At 36.0% G+C, this 21,643-nt stretch overlaps 1 protein-coding gene across 8 annotated transcripts in view; it reads left to right on the top strand.

Annotated features, from left to right (window-relative positions):
* Nucleotides 1–21,643, top strand: part of GTDC1 (glycosyltransferase like domain containing 1) — a 385,507-nt gene that overhangs the window by 133,393 nt on the left and 230,471 nt on the right. For 7 of the 8 annotated variants that reach the window (XM_058548908.1, XM_058548907.1, XM_058548905.1 and 4 more), the window contains one exon: nucleotides 6,557–6,760. The exons of the other annotated variant lie outside the window; for it this stretch is intronic. In XM_058548908.1, coding sequence (XP_058404891.1) covers nucleotides 6,582–6,760 — 179 coding nt within the window. In that variant the 5' untranslated portion in view covers nucleotides 6,557–6,581. The remainder of the gene's footprint in view (nucleotides 1–6,556; nucleotides 6,761–21,643) is intronic. 8 annotated transcript variants of the gene reach the window in all.

The following is a 21,643-nucleotide window of genomic DNA, read 5'->3' as shown; positions in this document are numbered from 1 at the left end:
TTTTTGAGCATGCCACTTCATGATCAGATTTGCATTTTGGAAGATGATTTGTGGCTGGCTTATGGAGATTGTGTGATGGGAACCAGATTGCGTGGTAGCATGGAGATCTAGTTAAAGGGTAATGCAATAGTTCAAATGAGTGATGAGATGATTTTCTGGTGTAACATTTTCTATCGATTCATAAATATACTGCACATTTTAAAATGTCAGCAAATTGAAAATATTTTTAGTATTCAGTAGAACTAATTCATTGCTACTTTTATAGTTTGAAATTATTCATGAAATTGATAGCAATGAAAAATTGAAAGGGGTAGTATTTTGTCAGCGAAATTAAACCAGTAAACTTCTCATACAAAAAAATTTCATAGTTATAATTTTGCTGTGTAACGTGGAATATAACTTTACAAAAATGTGAGGTAATGAATTTGTAACATTTTTACATCTAGTTATTTGTGGAAATTATGCATATTTGAAAACAAGTGAATGATGTCATAGTGCTGGTATATGTTAGGTGTTTGTTGTATTTGCATTTGATACTGAAGGTTATAACTAAGACTTTGTGTTAATTCAGGTCATGGAATAAGTGACTGATATTTTGAGGCGGAAAGTTTAATCCCAAATAGAGAAAGAATGAAAATATTTGTTAGGGAAAATTAAATAGCCATATATGCATGTAAGATTGTAATTTTGAAAAGAGCATGTATTAAAGATTATTGCAAATCATATAATTGGAAAAGCGCATTTGAAAATAGCTTCAAATTATCTGACAGACAGTATGGCTTATAAGCCTTCATACCAAATCTTGGTTTTGGTGCATAAATCCTCAGTTCTTAGTTACCAAAACAGGAATCAAAAGTCAAAGTTGAAGAAATTAGAACATCTATAGCCTTGTAGGGGAATAAAATATTAGAGTGCTACATCTTTTTCAGTATGAATCCAATATTTTTTAAAAAATGTTTCCATATACACACAGTAGTATACAAGCTATGGTAAATGTTAGGTTGTAAGCGCCATAACGGTTGCAAGGTTGTTACTCTGCATCTGATGCCAAGTTATATTTCAGTCTTCAGAGATTACATTGAGGCTTTAGGGGTTAGGATGAATTTGCTGTGCCTAATTTTTAGAAAAGTTTTTTAAAAACAACTTTTTCATAGGATCTGTTTATCTTTGGCTCTTTTTTTCCCCCATATGATAATTGAATGTAGTATAATGCTTTGAGGAAACTTTTTTTAGCAAAATGTATTTTTACTACATATTCACCCTTAATTGGTTCTGTTGGGGAATCAGTGGTGATGTGTTTCAAAGCAGAAATCTTTTCATGCTTATTTTTTCACTATTTAATGAGATTTCAGGTATATTTTAACAACTGGGGTTTCCCTGATGAATCATTAAAATAAGTGAGTGGGCTGGAAGGTAATACTAACTTTTCTCAGTACTGCCCTGTTTTACTCTGCTGGGTTGTTGGTTGCTTTTTAAGTAGAACCTGGGTGTGTTGGAGTTGGTGGGTGGAGGTGCAGAAGGGAAAGGGGGGAAGGGGTCAGTAAGAAAATACCAGGTAAACCTCTGATGACCTATTGGGAAATCCTACTCAAATTTTACTTTCCCCAAGTTAAAGCGTTAAGTATTTAAGCTCACTATCTTTTGCTCTGCCAAGCTTAACTTTCCAAATCTTGTGTACAGACAAATAGAAAATATATTTTCAGCAATTGATTGATGTTTAAGGTATCAAGCCATGTATGGATTAGCCTGTGGAATCAATTTCTCATGTGTGTGGGATTAAAACCGTTAAAACCATCTTCACTGAAACCATACCTTCCTACAGCTAATAGCAGTAAGGTGTCTGTGGAATATATTAATACAACAATTCCTCTGATTTAAAATTACTACTTGGTATTTGGTTGGAAAGTTATTTGAATATTATAGGTAACTGAATTGACATCATATATGAGGGCTAATTATGGGTTTCTAATGTGACTTAGGTTTAGTTTTAAAAAATCCACATGATGTATTTATACTTAGCACATCTTTTTCAATACATTAATGGCATATTACAATTTCCTTTATCTATACTGTTAACAAAAACCTCGACAACTACAGTAATCCTAACTGCTAGAGGAGGTAGACAAAAATGTAGTTCACCTTGAAAATGATCATGGCTCAGGGAATAAAGAAATTGGGTCAAGCTTAAAATAAATGCAGGTACAATGACAAAAAGTTTTATTAAAAATTTAAAAATATTCACAGCATTGGTTTCAGGCTACTTTTGTTCTCAGGGATATTATCAAAGCATTATTAGTTTTTAATTGAGATGAGTCTAATGGCACTTTTTTGTTTTGGTCAAAATGTTTATGTGAAATACTATTGTGGTTTTTCACTTTGTATCCCCTTTTCATTGTAAATAGAAATTTTTGAAAAGGCAGATAATTCTCAGATAGATCATTTTGACCTCTAGTGATCTGAAATAGAATTTGAAGTGATTGAAAATTCCTATATCATAGCTATCACTTTGACTCATTTTATATTGCCAATTTAATGTTTAGCATTTAACCATGTATCATTAAATCATAGTATTGATAATGAATTAAACTTTCATAAAGCTTTAGTAGTATGGTGGATTTTCATTTATCTGGTGTCACTGGGGAATAAAATATGCTGAAGAAATGAGTTTTTTTAAACTGAAGCTCACTTATTTAAGCAGAAGAACTTAAAAGTTGATAGAACTTTATCTGAAACATTTTACATGCTCTTTTAGGGAGCAAGAATGGATTGGCCATGGTGGCGCAAGCAGTTAAGTGCGCAGGCTCCACTGAGGTGGCCCGGGCTTCGCCGGTTCAGATCCTGGGTGTGCACCGACGCACTGCTTGTCAGGCCATGCTGTGGCGGCGTCCCATATAAAGTAGAGGAAGATGGGCATGGATGTTAGCCCAGGGCCAGTCTTCCTCAGCAAAAAGAGGATTGGCAGATGTTAGCTCAGGGCCGATCTTCCTCACACACACACACACAAAAAGAATGGATTGGCCATTTACTCTTTTCTTAATATCATAAAATACCATCATTCTAGTGTCATGCAGAAAGGACATGAGCTTTCTGATTGGTATTTATATTCCAAGATAAGAAGTTTTTTTGTTGTTTCTTCCTTTTGAAATGCCACACCCCTAATTCTAATATTTGCTCAGTTTAAATGTTTCAGGATATAAGGTCTGTGGTGGTACATGTGCTAATGCTTTAACACATTCATAAGCCCAGGCACCTATGTAAGACATTTGGCAGTGTGTAGGCTCACCCACTATCTTTTGGCAAACACCTGGCTGCAGCCTCTGCCATAAAGGAGACTCTCTCCTTGCTATGGAATAAACACTTGCAGTGTTGAGACCCTGTTACTGCTGCCCCTAAGCAGTCACTCCCTAGTAGCCATCGCTAGTGGTGCAAAATGTCTGTATTCACCCAATGTGCTTGTGAGCATCTGTGGTGTCAGGGTGACCACCTGCAGTTTTCTAGGATTATTGCTAAAATGGGCAAATAGTGTACTCCCTTTATCTTTTAGCAAATTCCACCATAACAGCAAAAATCCTTTTTAACAAAGTGATTTTTTTCCAACCTCATGTTTATTTGCTTCAACCAGTGTTTTCTAAAACAAAACTCAAGCACAGCGAAAGTATTTGATCTGTTCTTTAATGTGCTGTAATGACATTTGGTTTGAATCTTATATTTAAAAATCAGCTTCTCCTCTTTTGCTTGCACCTAATGGGCATCATCTTTCTTCCAGGTTGTGCTTTAAGACTATAGAGAAGAACGCATTTTCTTCCTGCCACAAAAGTTGCAGTAGAAATTAAGTGGAGAACTTCCAGGATATGTCTGTCTCCACAAAACAAGCAGAACAAATTTCCATGAATCAAAGCCACTAAGTATAGTTTTCAGAGATGGTAGGACATAGTTACTCTCCCTAGAAAAATACCCCAAATGCAGGCACGCCCACTGGCCACTAGAAAAATGCTCAAGTAAACGCTAGTTCAAACCTGTACATTTCACTCTTCTTACCGAGCTATTAAAGGGGTGGAAATCTACTATAACTATAATCTTTTTTTCCCCTTTTCTATTTTTCGACCTCCCACATGCTTGGTGTTCAGTTCTGCTTACTTAGTGTCTTGAGTCTACAGCAGCACCTACACGTACTGCCTCCACAGTGGCTGATGGTCTGCAGATAACTCATGATTCAGACCCATAAGAAACATCTGTAAATAAATGGCATGATATGTGCTCTAGATTAATCATGGTAAAGGGCAAAATAATGAAGAATCAGAAAGCTTTTTTTCTTCTAATGTCGATGTTGCTTTCTTTGATGTTATGCGAATAAAATATTCTTTAAAGTGGTTTGTATTATATTCTATCACGTGGGGAAATATCTCAGGTCATTTTTACAAGAGGCTTTTAGAGACCTTTTAAACATATACAGGGCGTATACATCTTAGCATGATTTGGTCAGAGGAAATAAAGCAAATAGTAGATAGGTGGTGTGTTCTAATAAGCAAATTATTGTTAAACAGCATTTATTCTGCCTTTTTGAAACCTTTGATATAATTTTCAAAATTGCCCTTTATTGATCTCTCAGTTACTTTCTAGAAATTTTCATCATTTCAAGGATTAATGGCTACTCTTTGGTAAACTTGGAGGGCGTTTGTTAACTTATTCAACACTGCATTAGTCGAGTTGAAGTCTCCAGCTGGCCTGAGAAAATCGAGCCTCTGCATAGCTCAGCCTCTGGGCTTACTTCTTACCCACAAAACCTGTGGGACTGTCAAATTCATATCTGAAATGCAAGCTGCTGATGAGGAATGGGTAACACCCACTGCATTTCAAATGCATGTGTATATTTACCTTTTCCACCTGTCCTTGGTGGATAGGGGGCCATGACTGAAAGTTACTGATTTTAAAACGCCATAGGATTTGAAGATACCCTTTCTCCTTAAGAAAGGTGATTTATATTAATAATGGGGGGGGGAATAGCTTATTACTGTTGGTAAGCTACTATGCTTCACTTTTATCTTCACAACACACCTCTGAGGTTAGTACTGTTATCTCCATTTTAGAGAAGGTGAGACTGAGTCATACAAAGTTAGGTAACTTGTGCAAGGACATACAGCTATGAAGTGACAGGGCTGAACTTTAAAATTGTATCTCCCTGTCCCCAGGGTTCATGCCTTTCCTACCTGAAGGACACTGCTTTTTTTTTGCAGATAAGTGAAATATGTGTCTGCATATCTTTCTGCAAAAATGCTCATTGGAAGATTCAGACATCAAGAAATAGGTTTTTCTTACTCAGTCATTTCTTTGAGAATCATTCGAGACTTTTTGCTTTAGAATGCAATTGAAGTAGGCATTGCTTTGACTGAGCAAGTTGAAGTACAGCTTAGTTAGTGAAGAACATCGAGTTGTTGAGACTGATAATTTTGTGGAACAACATTATTAAGAAAAGCAATATACTATTTGATGAGTGGTGTTTACTTAAGTCATAAAGGAAAATTCAAACATCTGGAATATTTTTTAAACAATGTAGTGTTTATGTACAGACTGATGTTTCTCCCTTACATCTTACAGGAAATAGCATATAATTTGAAATGTATATAAAAGGTTTTACATTCATACATATATTTTTATTTCACTGAGCACATTAACGAAAGTCATATTGTTAAAATAAAAAATTGCTTGATAGCCAATGCTCTGTGATGAAAATTTTACCATGTCTCTAATAAAACATTACTTTATTCCTCTTAATGGGTTTGTTGTTTCAAGAAAGGTGGTAGAAACCTTGCTGGTTCACAAGCATATAGCTTTACCCCACTTTTTTGGTCTTCCTTTGGGGGTGGGATATTGACAACAGTGAGGAAGTGGTCAAGGTATGTGCAATGTCTCAAGAAATTGTATCCTAAGATTTATAACTGTAGAGAATTGAGATTTGAATATGAATGTGCGTTTTCTGAATATAGATTGATTGGGGGCGTTGATAGCTGGTGAATTTAAAGACGGATTAATAATAAGAGTTACAGAATCAGAGAATTTCTGAACTGGAAAGGGCCTTACAAATGATGGGCTTTTGGAGTGGAAGTCTTAGGAGATGAGTTCAGTGGCTGTCCAAGACCAGATGGAGCTCTAGGCCAAGCCAGTTCGGAGGTTACTGAGTCAGGGTCACAGCCATTCCAACCAGGAAGTGAGGGACCACAGCAGGAGAGGGCTTTAAACTTCCGGGGGTAGGAGAAGAAACTGAGTCATTGTGGAAGTAATCTTAGGGCACGTAGAAAACAGAAATCAGAAAAATAAAGCATCCTTTATTTCCTCTTATTAACATGAATGATGTAAAAATATTGGTTATAAAAATATAAACCTTAAGTGTTATATACTTTTTTAAAAAGTGGGACAAGCCTGTTTTAAAAAATAATGTGTCTATAAATTATTTATATTTTCTGAGTGTAATATTTTATTTTTATTAAAAGAAATCTTTATACATACACATAGACATGTTTGAAAAAAACAAAAAAAATATTTTTTGCTTATTATCTAGTATCTGTGAAGGTTTGAAAGAGCCAATGAGTATTCTCATCATCGAGGCATTCTATGGAGGGTCTCATAAACAGCTGGTGGATCTGCTCCAAGAAGAGTTAGAAGACTGTGTCCTTTATACCCTTCCTGCAAAGAAATGGCATTGGAGAGCACGGACATCGGCCTTATACTTCTCTCAGAATATTCCCATCAGTGAGCAGTACAGGTAATTAGAGCTCTGGCTGCATTTCAGCCTGTTTTTAATGTACCTGTTATAAGGATGTTGCTTCTCTGTTGACGTCTGTGAAATTTTCTCCAACTGTGGAATTGGTCAGTATGACTCCAGTAGATATTCCTTTAGAGACAGCAGAGCCGCAGAGTACATTTTCACTCTGAGGACACCCGGTTGGTAGGAAAGCGGCCTCATTTAGAACCTACATGACTTTTATCATTTGTCTTGTGATTTTGTCACATGCATGTATGTGGGTGTGGATGACATTTTTTTGGTCTCAGATGAGAGTTGATCTAGGGCACATTTGTTTCTTTTTTTTTTTTTTTAATTTTTTTGTTCCATAACTTCAAGTGCCTCTTGTAGTGAGTATGCTGTTTTACTTTAGTATATTTTGTCTGCTCTGTACTAGGAGGTAAAGTTGAAAAAATGAATATGACCAAGGTCTGTGCTCTTACAGGCTTTAAAGACTGTTGAGGCAGAGATAGACATGCAAGTGCAATGGGGAAATGAAACATGGAGAAGTTCATTTTGACTGTGACAAACTGGAGGTGGCTTTATAGAGTTGGCAACGTTTGCTTAATCTTGAAGCATGAGTAGATTTTGGGGACACAGACCTCAATTCTGAATTCTGATTTGTTATGAAGTGGGAAATAGGGGCACCTATTAGAAAGTCTTACGGGACACACTGAAAAGATGGATGAGAAATACTGATTACGTTTTTAGGGGGAACAAGTAGAATGGAAGCCCCTTGAACATTTTTACCTCTTTATTTTCTATTTGTATGTACTGCCTTGTGTCTCCTGATGGTTAAATAGTGGAAGATATCCTACTGTGGTTTACATATCTGATGTTCTTGCTATTCTGGGCCCCTCTGTGTAGGACTGCATTGGTTTAGGCAGGAGTGGGGAGTGCCAGGCTGATAATTAATAGAGTTAGAGCAGACAGGTTGTTACAGAAAGGGCACATTGCAAGCTGCAGTGCCCACCTTGGCTTCAGCAGCCATACCTACCTGCTGCTTGTAAGGTGGAGCAGTCACAAGGGAGACAGCAGCTTGAAATTTCAATGTAGGTTGCTGCTTTTAGTAGTAATATGGGGGATTCAGACAATAGCCCTTTTGATGTATGAGAACCATGCTCTTCTCTGAGAATTCAGATTGTCAGATAGAATAGCTGTGAGCACTTGTCACATTGCTTGGGATTATAAAAGTAAAATGCTGTTTGGGAGCATATTGAGAACTTTGTATTTTTTCAAATCTAAGGTGTATTTTTCCTTATATAATTTAATGTTTTATATTCTAATATCACTAAGTGAATATTGTTGATTCACTAGTAGTATGAGAAATTTCAGTAAATGTATCAATATAAAAGTTTTAAAGGCAATGATAAGACTATTGCTGTGTTAAACTCTGACTGTTTATAGTTGCTTTCACATCTCATTTAATTGTGATTTCACAGCACCAATTGCATTATATTACGTAAGGTCAAGTAATCCAGTTGACTTTAATGGCACATTTTCATTTAACATTACTGTTTGATATAATAAATTTACAGTGATTTGAACACTGAAATGAAACATTTCTATATCTACTGTTAGATTTCATTTTGATTATGCAGTTTTTCAGAATGAAATTATTGTATTACAAATATGTGTATGTGGATAGCATGCAAATAAACACTTCTGTGCCCATGGCTTCCCTACTCCCTTTGAGGCCTGAAGCATTTGAAGCTAAACATCACGTTGCTCTTTGAAACAATTTTATTTGGAGGTAGATTTCTGAAAGATCATGATATGAAGTTTTACTCTCTGATAGCCGTAATCTCCAGGTCTGTGATCTTTCAAGGTCAGCCATTTAAGCTGTGCAGTTAGCTGTATTAATCTAATCATACTTCACTAAAAGATATACAGTATTCCTCCCTTATCTGGGGTTTCGCTTTCCGTGGTCAACCGTAGTCTGAAAATGTTAAATGGAAAATTCCAGAAATAAACAATTCATAAGTTTTAAATTGCTCACAGTTCAGTAGCGTGATGAAATCTCTCGCCATCCTGCTCCATTCAGCCCAGGACGTGAATCATCCCTTTGTCCAGCGTATCCACGCTGTATACGCTCCCCGCCCGTTAGTCACTTAGTAGCCATCTGGATTATGAGATCAACTGTCACGTTATCGCAGTGCTTGTGTTCAAGTAACCCTTATTTTACTTAATAATGGCCCCAAAGCCAACTTTATTATTAGTTATTGTTGTTAATCTCTTACTGTGCCTAATTTATAAATTACACTTTATCATAGGTATGTATATACAGGAAAAAACAGTATATCTAGAGTTCAGTACTATCCGAAGTTTCAGGCATCCACTGAGGGTCTTGGAACATATCCTCCACCGATAAGGGGGGACTACTGTACCCCTCACCATTTAACTTACAATTATATTTGACCAATGATAACTTATCTACTCTTTGCCGAATAACTTTTTGTATACTTTTGGAAAAATAACAGCGGCCTAAAAACTTATATGTACTAAGTTAAAAAATGTGCTCACTCAATCCTGGATTGAAGTGTAAGAAGAACCTTTTGTTACACAAGAACAATCTGATCTCTGTGGAGACTTTTAAAGATATGAAAAGTTTTTGCTTTCCAGTTACTTACTCTTTTTGTACATTTGGCAAATGAAATCATCAAAATTCATAAAGGTAAAATGATTAAGCGCCAATATTGCCTACTATGCAAAATTACTCTGAACAACTAGGAATGTGTCTGATAAGAAAAACCTTTAATGTAGGTACACATGTTATTTTTCTCAACTTCTGTACATGTAGTCATTATTGTTATAAGCGTGTTATCTGGAAAATATTTTATTACTAGAAGAATAAATGCTTCAGACTAATTAATCAGTTTGATTCTGCTTTATCTTGACAGCTAAAAGAATATATCATGATTGACATTTACAGCTGTTTAATTTTATTATAGATTACAAAAGCTCCACAGTTATTTTTCTCAAAAGTAGTCAGTAATTATTGTAATTTTTAGGTTTTATTAAAGCTTTGCCTTCTGGAAACTTTGCAAAATGTAGAAAAACGTTTCTGAAGATGGGCCTTAAATTTTGTGTTCTGAAATGTATGAGTCATTTGTCCCAGGATAAAGCATTTCTACTTTCTTAAAATATACATAGACTAGGCATCAAAGATATTTCATTTATTTTCCTTTCTGCAGTATCTTTACTGAACTGAAAGAATCGTTGTTACGTAAAATCATTTTTTCACTCTCAGATGCTTACAGTTATATTTTTCACTCCATCTGAGGTATTGTGGCAGATACTGATCATGGACCACTTAACAGCCCTTCTTCCTTGTAGAAACACAATTTTCTTTGGGGTGGCTAAGTACCCAGCCCTTGGGGGTGAAGCATGATTGACCTAAGTTGGTCATGATGATCCCATTCTCTGCGAAATTTTCCCAGCTTTCCTTGCAGCTAGCACTGGTCAGTCACTAGGTTTTGGTAAATTAGATGGAAGTGGATGACTTCTGGGGGTTCTTCCAACAAAGTTTTCTTTTGTTTTTTTACTTATAAAAGGAGAAAGCCATCTCCCCCTTCCTGCATTTGCCTATAGTTGTGATGGTGCACCCATGAGGTGACAAAATGAGGATGAAACACCTGGGCTGCCAAAAATGGCTGATGGAAGGCTGGAAAGAGTCTTGGATTCGACTTCCATTTTGAGCAATATAGCTACCTAGTCACCTGAAAACCCTCCATCTCTAAAACAGCTAGAAAAGCTTCGTAAAATGTAATCAATTTAATTTTTAAGTCCCTAGCTGAGCACAGTCAGAGAGGATCTGAAGAGGGATCTGGAAATTAAGAGTGGTAAGCTGGCTTTGAAGCTGTGGTTGCCTAATTTTCATAAAGGGGACTGGCTAACTAAGTAACGTTACATTCTTGAAATGAAATACTGTGCAGCTCTAACCTGAATTAGGAGGATTCCTGTGTACTTTTAGGGGAACCTCTCTAAGACATATTAAGTGACAAAAAGTAAGGTGCCAAACAGTGTTATTAGGTTCTATCTTTCGTATAAAGGAAGGAGGTTATAGGAACGAAACAATGGAAAAGTACATTGGAAGTGAATAAAAATAGTTGTCTGAGGATCAGTGTAGCAGAGGCTGTCAGTGCCCCACTCATCCCTCAACTTTTCCCTTTCGGTGTGCTCTGGCCAGCTTCCTGCTGCCGAGATCTGCAGAGGGAACAGCCACTCTGCCACTGCATGCAGCAGGCTGCGGGTAGCCCTCCATAAATGATCCTTGCCCCCATATGAAATCATTCTGAAGTGTGTGCAGGAGAGAAATCATTAACAAAAATTCCTAAAAACCCCTGTAAGTCAGGAAATGTAAAAGCATAATTCTAAATAGCTCACAGGTCACAGAAGAAATCATAATGGATACTAAAAAATAGAAATGAATCATAATGAACGTATTGTTCATCACAATATGAGTTGCATCTAAAGTTACAGTCACAGCCACATCATCTTTAATAAATTTATTTTTATTATTATTTTTTTGACTGTGATATGCAGGGCCCTCTAAAGCCTGTGGCCCAGGGTAGGGCCCCTCTTTCTTGAATCTGGAAGTAGTACTGGGAAGGAAACAATAAGAGGAGTGAAAAATAGTGAAATTGAAAGCATATATGTAATGGAGATGAACAAACTCAAAGTAGTTATTTCAAAATAATAAAATAGATAAACCATAGGCATGATTGATTTTTTCCCAAAGAAACAATTAATTTTTAGAGTGAAAAAATATAACTACAGATATGGTACAGATCAATAAAAAGGAGGAAATGCTCTTAATAGTTTTATGTTAATACATTTGAAAACTCAGATAAAATGGATAATTTCTTAGAAAAACATAACTTACAAAATCTCACTCAAAATGAAAGAGAAAATCTGAATGGAACCATAATCATTAAAGATGTTGCTACATTAGCTGAAAATCTCCCCACTAAAAGACAGAGGCTGGGTCCCTGTGCAGGGCTGGTTTACTGCACCAGTGCTGCCTTGCCTCTTTGCAAACTTGTGTTACACAAGATCGAGTCTCTAGTTTCTTAGGTTTTCTGTTTCTTGCAGCCATACAAGTCCTAATAGGTGTTGATTATCATTATGATACCTTCCCCTCCACCCCAACCCCTGACCTTTTTGTTTATGTCCAAGGAGGGGCAAGGAAAGCAAATAGTCGGATAGAAAATAAATCGCATGCAAATTCAGTTGGGTCAAGTAATGCATAAAGTGAAATTAAACCTCAAGGTGATATTTGATTGTTGATAATTCTATTATGATTTGCCATTTTCTTTAGCAGTACCATGACTGTGGCTTTTCACTAAGCAGATTCTCTTTTAAGAAACATGTGATTTTTTTTTTCCTTAAATGAACTATTCCCTGTAAAACATTGAATGTCACTTTCTTTGGGAAAATGAACATTTTTAGCCGATATGTATTACCTATGTATGTTTGTTGTTTGTAGCTAGCCCTTGTGAATAAAGGTATAGCTAAACTAGTACGGGTATAGGTGAATTAATAAGGAAGGTGGTGCTTTCTCAAACAATTCTTTCATAAATTATTAATTTAATTATTTTGCTTGGCAATTATATCTTGTTTTGAATTGTTACTTCTTATTAAATATATAACTTTCTGAATAGTATAATACTTTAATAATAAAATATATTTTAATTAAAATATACCTTTCTGAATAATTTAATACTATTTTAATCATGAAAACACCTTTTTATTAGTGTGCATCATAGTTGGAGTATAAAAGTAAACAATGACTCAATAAGAATTTGTGGGTAAGAGAAGTATTGTTAGGCCTATGCACGGTGGTCTTTTTACATCTCTATAATAACCAGAATAAGATTTAATGGGATTAAATAATAGTAATACTAGCTAATATATTGAACACTTACCATGTGGTAGACATTCTATAATCCTGGAAACTGGGTATTGTTTTCCTGCTTAACAGAGGAGGAATCCAAGGCTTAGAGATTCAAGTTACTTGCACTGGGTTACACAGCTAGTTAGTGGTGGATATGTGATTCGAGTTCAAGTCTGGATACCTGCAATGGCCATGTACTTGTTCGTTCTTTTTAGGCCCATGCTCTTAACCACTATGCTATCTTACTACTCTGCTGAAGCAGAGTAAACGAATTAAGTAAATTAAACCTAAGTACCTCTTGATCAAAAATATATTAATAGATTTTACTATTAGAAGTGGATGTGGTGATTCTCAGGGTCTTGAGGAGTATTATAGTTCTTGAATCTTGTTGGAGGCTGGAGCCTGGGAATCAGGAGCCTTTCTACATTGTGAATCTGTGTTTTTCTCCTTTTTCCTCAGCACATTTTTCTTTAGTTTCCAGCCATAGAAGTCACAAGTTATTTGAATTTTCCTCTTTTGAGGTTTTTCCTTAAAATCCAAATAAAATACTACATATGATGCTTTTTTAAAATCAGAGAGTAGATTCATGAATACACAAACAACATTCTCTGTTTAGGATGCTCAATACCTGCCATTCCCAAATTCTGCTTAAACTGGTGTGCTGTGAAGTTCTCTACTTGGTCTATGAACTTGGTCTAGAGGCAGCAGTCCAGTACTGCCCAGCTCACTTCTTTCATATCATTACGATTGTGTGTACTTCTTGGGGTTTGGGCGATGTTCCGACACTGTATAAATAATATTGTCATTAGGTACAGTGTACCATCCTATAATCTCACCAATACCTGACTGCTCCATTTGTGACAATCGGATGAGTTTCCTTGTCACATTGCCCAGCCTATCAGCCTCGCTATCCTGTACTGCCCAATTGTGGGAGTCTCTTTTGGTTCTTTTTCCGACCAATCTGCTCTCCTGTCTAGGCAGCACATACAGCAGCTTTCCAGTATTTGTACAGTGCTTAGGGCTTTGTCCACAATATTTCTTCTCAGTGAAGACTTCTCTGATTGACAGTAGCATTCAATTTAGCCGTCTGGACTTTATTTTGAAAACCACATAACTGACCACAACACTACAGAAGTAGAATAATACTGCAAACCAAATAACTCACCATTTGGTCAGTCTCTGTTTCTGTCTGTCTGTCTCTGTTTCCTTCTCTCACTCTCTTCTCTCTCTCTCTCATATGCCCACACATGCACACATACATGAATGACTAACGTTTAAATTACTCTAACAAATTCTTCATTGGAAAACTGGAAATTAACCCTGTCACCATGCTCCCTAAAGGATGGTTTCCAGACTTCGTCTTTTCCACTTATCTTTGTGTTTCTTTGTCAGTGCTCTCAAGAAGTAAAATAGTCCAGTAGCAGGGAAAAAAAAAGGTTTTCTTGTTGTGGAGTTTGTAGTTTATTCTCACCATCAGCTGCTAATTCAAAAGTGTTTGTACAGTTAGTAGCACTGTGAACTCACTGCTTCCGAGGAGTTAAGCATGGCAGTGCGACTTCAAGTGTATGTTTTTAATATCTTTTCTAGCATATTTAAAAAATAAAATAAATATCACATTTAAGATTCTGTACAGCCCCCAGGTAATGGTTCATATGGATACAAGCCATTATTCTAACAGACTCTGCACCTTAAAGACCTCTAGGGTAAATCTCTCCTATCTTTGAAATTTGACAGCTATATTTTAAAAGACAAACTGGATGTTTATTACACTTTTAGAGAGGAGAGAAAATCATTATTTTTAGTGAATGAAATGGAAAAGGCAAAAAACCCCCAAACACCCCCAAATGGATGGAAAATGTACTATTGCATGAAAGCTCTCACTGCAGAGTAAGGACCTTCATAATTTTGCTTCTAGAACTAACATGCTTATTTTTTTTATTTTATTTTTTTTTTTTTGTGAGGAGATCAGCCCTGAGCTAACATCCGCCAATCCTCCTCTTTTTTTGCTGAGGAAGACGGCCCTGGGCTAACATTGGTGCCTATCTTCCTCCACTTTATATGGGACGCCGCCACAGCATGGCTTACCAAGCAGTACTTCGGTGCGTGCCCGGGATCCGAACCAGCGAACCCCGGGCCGCCGCAGCGGAGCGCGCGCACTTAACCGCTTGCGCCACTGGGCCGGCCCCCTAACATGCTTGTTTTTAATCATAATAATTGAAACTGTGAGTCTGATCTTAGAGTGCTTCTAATCTAGTTTTTAGGTGTTGAGTGTCTTCATCGTGGTTTGTCTCCATAGCATGGAAAAAACCTTTAGAAAATGAAAGTTATTTTCATTGTACTTCTATTGCCAACACTTATTTATTTGTTTATTTGAGAAAGTTTGTCTGCTTTTATTTAAGGTCTTAGTCAATGAAAAAATGTTTGCTTTTGGAGCTGTGTAGAGTGTGCACAGCTATTAGTGTCTGCTTTACTGTATTTGGGGGCTTCTAAAACCATGGTGTGGATACTCTGTTACTCTTTCCTTCTCTTACATCTCCCCTCTTAGGGAAGCTCTCATACTCACCTATTCTTTTGGGGTCAAATTTGGCCTCCTGGCTGCCTTTGGACACATTGTCCTGTCCATTAAATGACTAATTCTTCTCCATCTTTCCTTGGTTTATACTCCTCTGTGGTTCATTCACATGATGGGCCTTCTGGTCTCCTGACCAGCCAGCCCACAGAGATGACTGCAGGCAGAAGGTAGGAGCTGAATCAGGCCTAGTGCTCACAACAGAGCATTCATGTCCCTTTCATCCTTCTGTCTTTTGAAAGAACATAATCCTGTATTTTGGTGAATGTCTTCCTGTAAAGTCTCTCCTATATTTCTCTTTGTTCACCATCTCATGCTGATAAAAATTTAACACTCCCCCTTTTCTAGGAGAAATTCCTGGTGATGGAATATATGTAGTTGAGAGAGGGCTGGGGAGTGGGATTGTTTGGCCCAAATCTCCCCCCAGACTAGTTATCTTTTGGCTCTTTTCTAAGCTTTCTTTTTTTTTCTTCATCAGAATTTATTAAGAGCTTTTATATTAAAACCCAGTGCCTATGCTAGCACTGGGTTATATATAAAACCAAACTTGACAAAAAAAAAAAATACAGTGCTGGTACATAGTAACCATTTAGTAAACTCTGTTGATTGAAAGAAAGCTTAGTGCCTACATCCATTTGCTAATACTCATAAGCTTGATTAGATAATCCCCTACTGAAAACCATCAGTGACTTCCCATTGCATATGTAAAAATCCAGATGACACACAGGGCTTGCCGGGCCCTGCCTACCTCTGCAACCTCATCTCCCACCCCTGTCATCTCATTAGTCTGCTGTAGTAGCAGCACTGGTCTCCTTCACTACCTCTGAAATGTCAAGCTCTTTCCTGCCCGTTGCTACTTGCTGGTCCCTCGGCTGGCAGGCCCCCTAACTGCATTCTGCTGTTCCTTCCCGTCCTTCAAGTCTCAGCTAAAATTACACCTTCTTAGAGAGGTCCTCCCTGACCACCCTATCTAAAACAAGCCATCTGTTTCATCATCCTTTTTCCCCCTCTATAATAACATTGTATATAATTTGTAATTATTTTGTTTGATTTTTTTCCCCTTTTTTCAGTATACTGTAAGTTCTGTCATGACAAGGGCTATACTTGTCTTATTTACCGTTTTTATCCCCAGTACCTAGTATGCTGCCCAGCAGTAGCTGTTGAGTAAATATGGTTGAATGAATGATTTCATATTTGTGGGTTTGAAAATGCAAACAAAGTATGGTTGTAATTGGCTTTGCTAATTTGCTTATTATTTTCTGCTCTGGGCACTACTAATGTCTTGTGTCTAGGGATCTCATCTCTTCCACACAGAAACTGCTGAGAGACATTTAAGGGCCTGTGTTACTCAGTTTTATGGGATTAAACTAAAGAATTCCATACACATTTACTCACTTATTTTTATGGGTTATATTAATCATACTATGAAATCAGTCATCATCCATTATGTAAATTTTGATAAAAGAAAATATAATTTTCTGGAATTTCCCCTGTATTAAAGTGTTTTTTAGAAAAAAATATGTTTCTTAGTTCAGGAAACTTTATAGAATCTAGAATATACCTGTGATATTTTATAAAATTTCACATGATTGTATTTTGAGGCTTTTTAGTTTTGGCAGTGGCCGGCCATGAACAGTGGCCTTTTAATTTATGGTGCAGAAGCCATACGATGAATGAGAGATTAGAATTTGGCACAAAGAGGTATTTTGCTTGGCCACTGCAATGATTTAAGCATTTTTTATTTTTAATGCTTTTAGACAGCTAGGCATTCTTTGTTTTGGTCCCAAACACAACTAGGTGCCATTGTTTTATACCAGTCTGCTTCTCACATTTATGTTATTTAACTGGCCTGTTTAGGCCTTTGTGTTTGTAGCCTCTGGTTTAGAATCTATCTGAGAATGAATCTTCAAATGATCTTTAATAAAATATATTTAAATGTACATATATATAATAGAGAATTAAAATCACTTGTTATTAAAGAATATAAATCACTTGTGTCTAAAAGAAAGAGCATACCGTAGTCGGGGAATCAGCAGTCCTAGATTCTAATCCCAGCTCTGCCATAAATTAGTTGTTTGGCCTTGGAAAAGTCACCTTTTAACCTTAGAGTCTCATTTTTTCTGTAATTGAAGGTTTTGGTTTTGTCTTTTGAGTTCTATGATGTCATGAACAAGGAATTAAAATCAAGTTCAAGATTTAAGGAATTCTAACACAAAAGACAAATTCGTCCTGTCTCTCATTCAACTTTGTTATCAAATACAGCTTCATTGAACACAGGAATTATTTCATCATCTTATTTGTATATCTCCTTGAATATTTAACTTTTATTTTTAGGGTTAGAGACTTCAGGGGAATAATTCTTTCCAGTAGTGTTTCTATCTTTTAAGTTGCTCTGATATGACTGAATATCTGTTTGGATTTCCTGTTCCAGGCTCACCATTTCATGATTATTTGCCTTTTTAAAGAGAAGATGTTTGACCTTCATGTTAGCTATCGGTCTCTACAGGGCATGGGACATGTACACCAAATACTGAAGATGTTATTATAGAACTCACACAGAATAGTCAGTACTGCAGAGAGGGCAGCTAAAGAAGTGCAGAAGAGAGAGGTTAATTCTCATTCAGGAAATTTTGAGGTAGACCTGAGAGTATGTTAGAGATTTTGATAGGTAGAGATGAAATGGAAGAGTGCTGCAGGAGAAGGAAGTGTTGTGAACAAAGATATTAATGCAGGAAAAATTGGGAAATCTTAGTTTAGCATGAACATATTCTGAGTTAGGCAGAGTCATGGGACAGGTTGGGACGCTAAGGCAGATTTTGTCTAGTTCATATACATTCTTGAATTCAAGGTTAAGAATTTTGCTTTAGGTTATGAGTATCCTTTGGAGGCTTTGTTACTCAAGACTCTATTAGTTGCACATGATGGAAACCAATTCAAAATCACTTAAACATAAAGGAAAATGTATTGGGTCACATAACTGAAAGTCCCGTAGTGGCTGACTCCAGGCAAATCTGGATCCAGTGGTTCAGTGATATCATTAGGCCTCTTGTTTTCTTGACTCTACTTTCCTCTGGTTTGGCTGTATCCAGAGCCCACTATCTCCATATGGATCTCTCCCAGAGATAACTTTATATCCCACCAGCTTAGTTACCTATCTGAAAGAGAGTGCCTCTCTCTTGGCAGTTGTAACAAAAGTCCCAGATTGATTGAAAGGGCTTTTTTTATCATGTGATCTTTGAACTTCTTACTGTGACAGAAGTCATCTAATATCATGATTGGCCAGGCCTGGGTCACAGGACCACTTTGGAATCAGGAAGTGGCGTCAATGCCATCCAAACCATATGAACTGAGTACGGGAGAGCAAAAGGAAAATTACGTTGCTATTATTTGAAGAAGGCGAGACAATGTTTTGCAGGCAAAAAACATGGTGAGTACTACAGTCAGACTGAGAGTGAGGTATGGAAAAGTGTGCACAGGACGATTATTATAGCAATTAGGATGGAGACCATGGATGAGGATAAACATGATCATTGGATTCTAAACATCTGATGGAAAATAGTGAAATTCTGAATGAGAACAATGATAGTAGGAATGGAAAGTAGTAAAGGAATTAGCGGTACAAAGGAAATTTGTGTTGTTTGCATTTCAGTAGTTATAATATCTGTCTAGGAGCTGAACTGAAATTTACCTTTGTCCTGTCTATGAGAAAAGAATTTGGGATGCAAATTAATTTAAAATCACAGAGATCGCAAACTACTTTAGTGGTTATAATTATTTTTAAAATAGCTATGCTAATTGTAAATCATTCATATTTACCCATTAAATTGGATCAGTGGGTTTACTTTGGCAGCATTTTAAGTTACTCCATGTACTTAAATGTAGCAAAACTTCCTTTTCTTTAAAAATTTAATGTAACACTGCCTCTTTTCTTTAGTTAAATAAAATTTGTAATATATGTTATATATACATATACATGTATATATGTATACACACACACACACACAATCAGGTATTAAGTGCATCTGTAGAGTTCTTATATTATGTCCAAAGTGAAAATGAGTGAGTAAAGCTTGTGGTTGCCACTCTACTTAGTATTCAGTTCAGAAAAGCCAGTCTCTTCCTCAGTGGTCTGGACTGGTAAGGCATACACTTGAAAAAACACACTGTGTGCCAGACAAAAATGATAAAAAGGTGAATAAGGTAGTAGGTTTTAGGAACTACATTTCTTGTCTTGGATGTAGTTCTATTTCTTTTTTTTTTTTTCAGTGCTATTTGGACAGTGTTCACTTGAATCAGCGTTTCTAAAGCAGTCATATACTAATATGTTTCTAGGGAAATCCCCCATACTTGGTAACCTGTTGTTTACTACAGTAGTAGATCTAAAATGTAGGGGATTTTTAGCCTATAGTTTCTCTGTGTACCCAGTATTGATACAGATATTTTTTTGTATACAAATTGTTTTGGTGGGTTCCAAGATTTTCAGAAAATAAAAGTGGTTAAGAATGTGAACTAGTTTTTGTCACTATTCTTTTTTTCTCCATCGTAAGCTTAAATACAATGAAAAAAATTTCCATGAAATCTAATTACATTAAAGGCATATATTATTTGTAGTGTGTGTGTGTGTGTGTGTGTGTGTGTAGCATTTGTATTATAGAGTTTCTCATTCAGATGTAGTGATAGCTTTCATTTTGTAACAATGCTGAGTGTCTTCATTTTTATCAAAGGGAATTTTTAACTTTTCAAAACAGAAAAACATCAACTCACTTTTATTGAAAAAATATTTTTCTATGCCATTTTATAAGAGGATTGCTGCCAGAAAACCAAGCAATAGCTCAGTGCCATTACTACAAAGGTTTAGGAATCCTTGACTCTTACAGTTGGTGGAAATGAAGAGATTCTAACTTGAGATTCATAAGGTTAGTAGATCTATGCAATCATTTTAATAACAGTATTCTTATTTTTCCAAATGTTCAAAGATCTTTAATGATATTCATATTTTATTTGCATTATTTTTTGAAAAATGTAAAAAAAGTAGGAGAAGCAGAGGTTAAGAATTGAGGTCTTGTTTGCTCTGAAATTTGAGTATTGTTTAATACGTAAGTAGAGTTTATGTAAATAATCATTTTCTTTGTCTGATTTTGGTGTTTAGAACTGAGGGAGAAAAAAGAAGCCACACATACATACACATACACAGAAGAAGTAGAAACAGTGACAATTTTAGAATTGAACTACCTGAAAAACATTCAGGCTCTTGGAAATATGATCTTAATATTTATCTTCTTTCAATCAGTTTTATTTTAGATAAAATGCTGGCAGATGGTAGTAATCCACTTGAGCAGTGTTGAGTTTTCTTTATTTTTTTCCATGGAAAAAAGCTCCCAGAAAACTTTTGTTCTTTAATATGTTCAGCATGCATATGTTTTACATGTATTAACTAGTATTAAAAATGCAGTTCCTAATTAGATGTCTAAATCTGAGAGGAGTTGTGGTAAGTATCAACCTCTTAGAATTATTAAAAAGGAAAGTTTTGATGAATAGAGTTTTCTTTTTTGCTATTGCATCCTTCAGCCCTCTCTGGCCCCAGAAACTAAGGAATTTGCATTATCAATGTTTCTCAGCTATTATGTTCTAGGATTTTTACTGAATATTGTCATTTTTGATGATAGACCCTTAAGGTATTGACTATATCAAAACTTGGAGAATTCAGGATATTTACATTTATTATTATACCTTTTTTATGTTACAGCAAAAAGTTATTACTTTTGTTATTAAGAATTTAGGCTTTTGATGGGCATAAATAGTTAGAAACTTGATATGTGTTAGGATTTAGGAAAATTGTAGGAAATCTTTAAAGTAATGTTGCTGCATGGTTTTATTTGGTATTTTTGTTTTACATTTTAAAATGTGAGGGGTGATGGGGAAATCCCTTCTCTCCAAATTTATCTCTGAGTCACCTGAAGTCTTCCTTCTAATAGAATATAATGAAATGGTGCCATCTGAATCAGTATTTCCATGTTTGCAATTTAGAATATTCAGTTTGAACTCCTCAACATTTATCTACATTTCTGTTTTACTTTTCAATTTGTCATACAATTTTTTTTTCAGCTGATAAGCACATCTAACCAAGAATGACTTCTTTTTTCATAGACATGGAGCGTCAATTATTCTCTCACTTATTTTTTCTGACTGACTAATGCGGTATTTATTTGCAATTCCAAACCACATATTATGCACGTAGAAATTGACTCATCCTGACACAAATATTAGCTCATACAATGTGAATTCCTTCAATGTTTGGGCATTCCTGGGAACATATGTTGGGTTTTGATTTTCTCTCTTGTACCAGTTAGACATAGTATTACGTAGTAGCTCTGAGGGAGCAGGAAAGAGCACTAGACTA

Source organism: Diceros bicornis, chromosome 10 (assembly GCF_020826845.1).
Source record: "Diceros bicornis minor isolate mBicDic1 chromosome 10, mDicBic1.mat.cur, whole genome shotgun sequence".
NCBI lineage: Eukaryota > Metazoa > Chordata > Mammalia > Perissodactyla > Rhinocerotidae > Diceros > Diceros bicornis.
The sequence above is the reverse complement of the archived record's forward strand: the minus strand, read 5'-3'. Positions and strand labels throughout refer to the sequence as shown.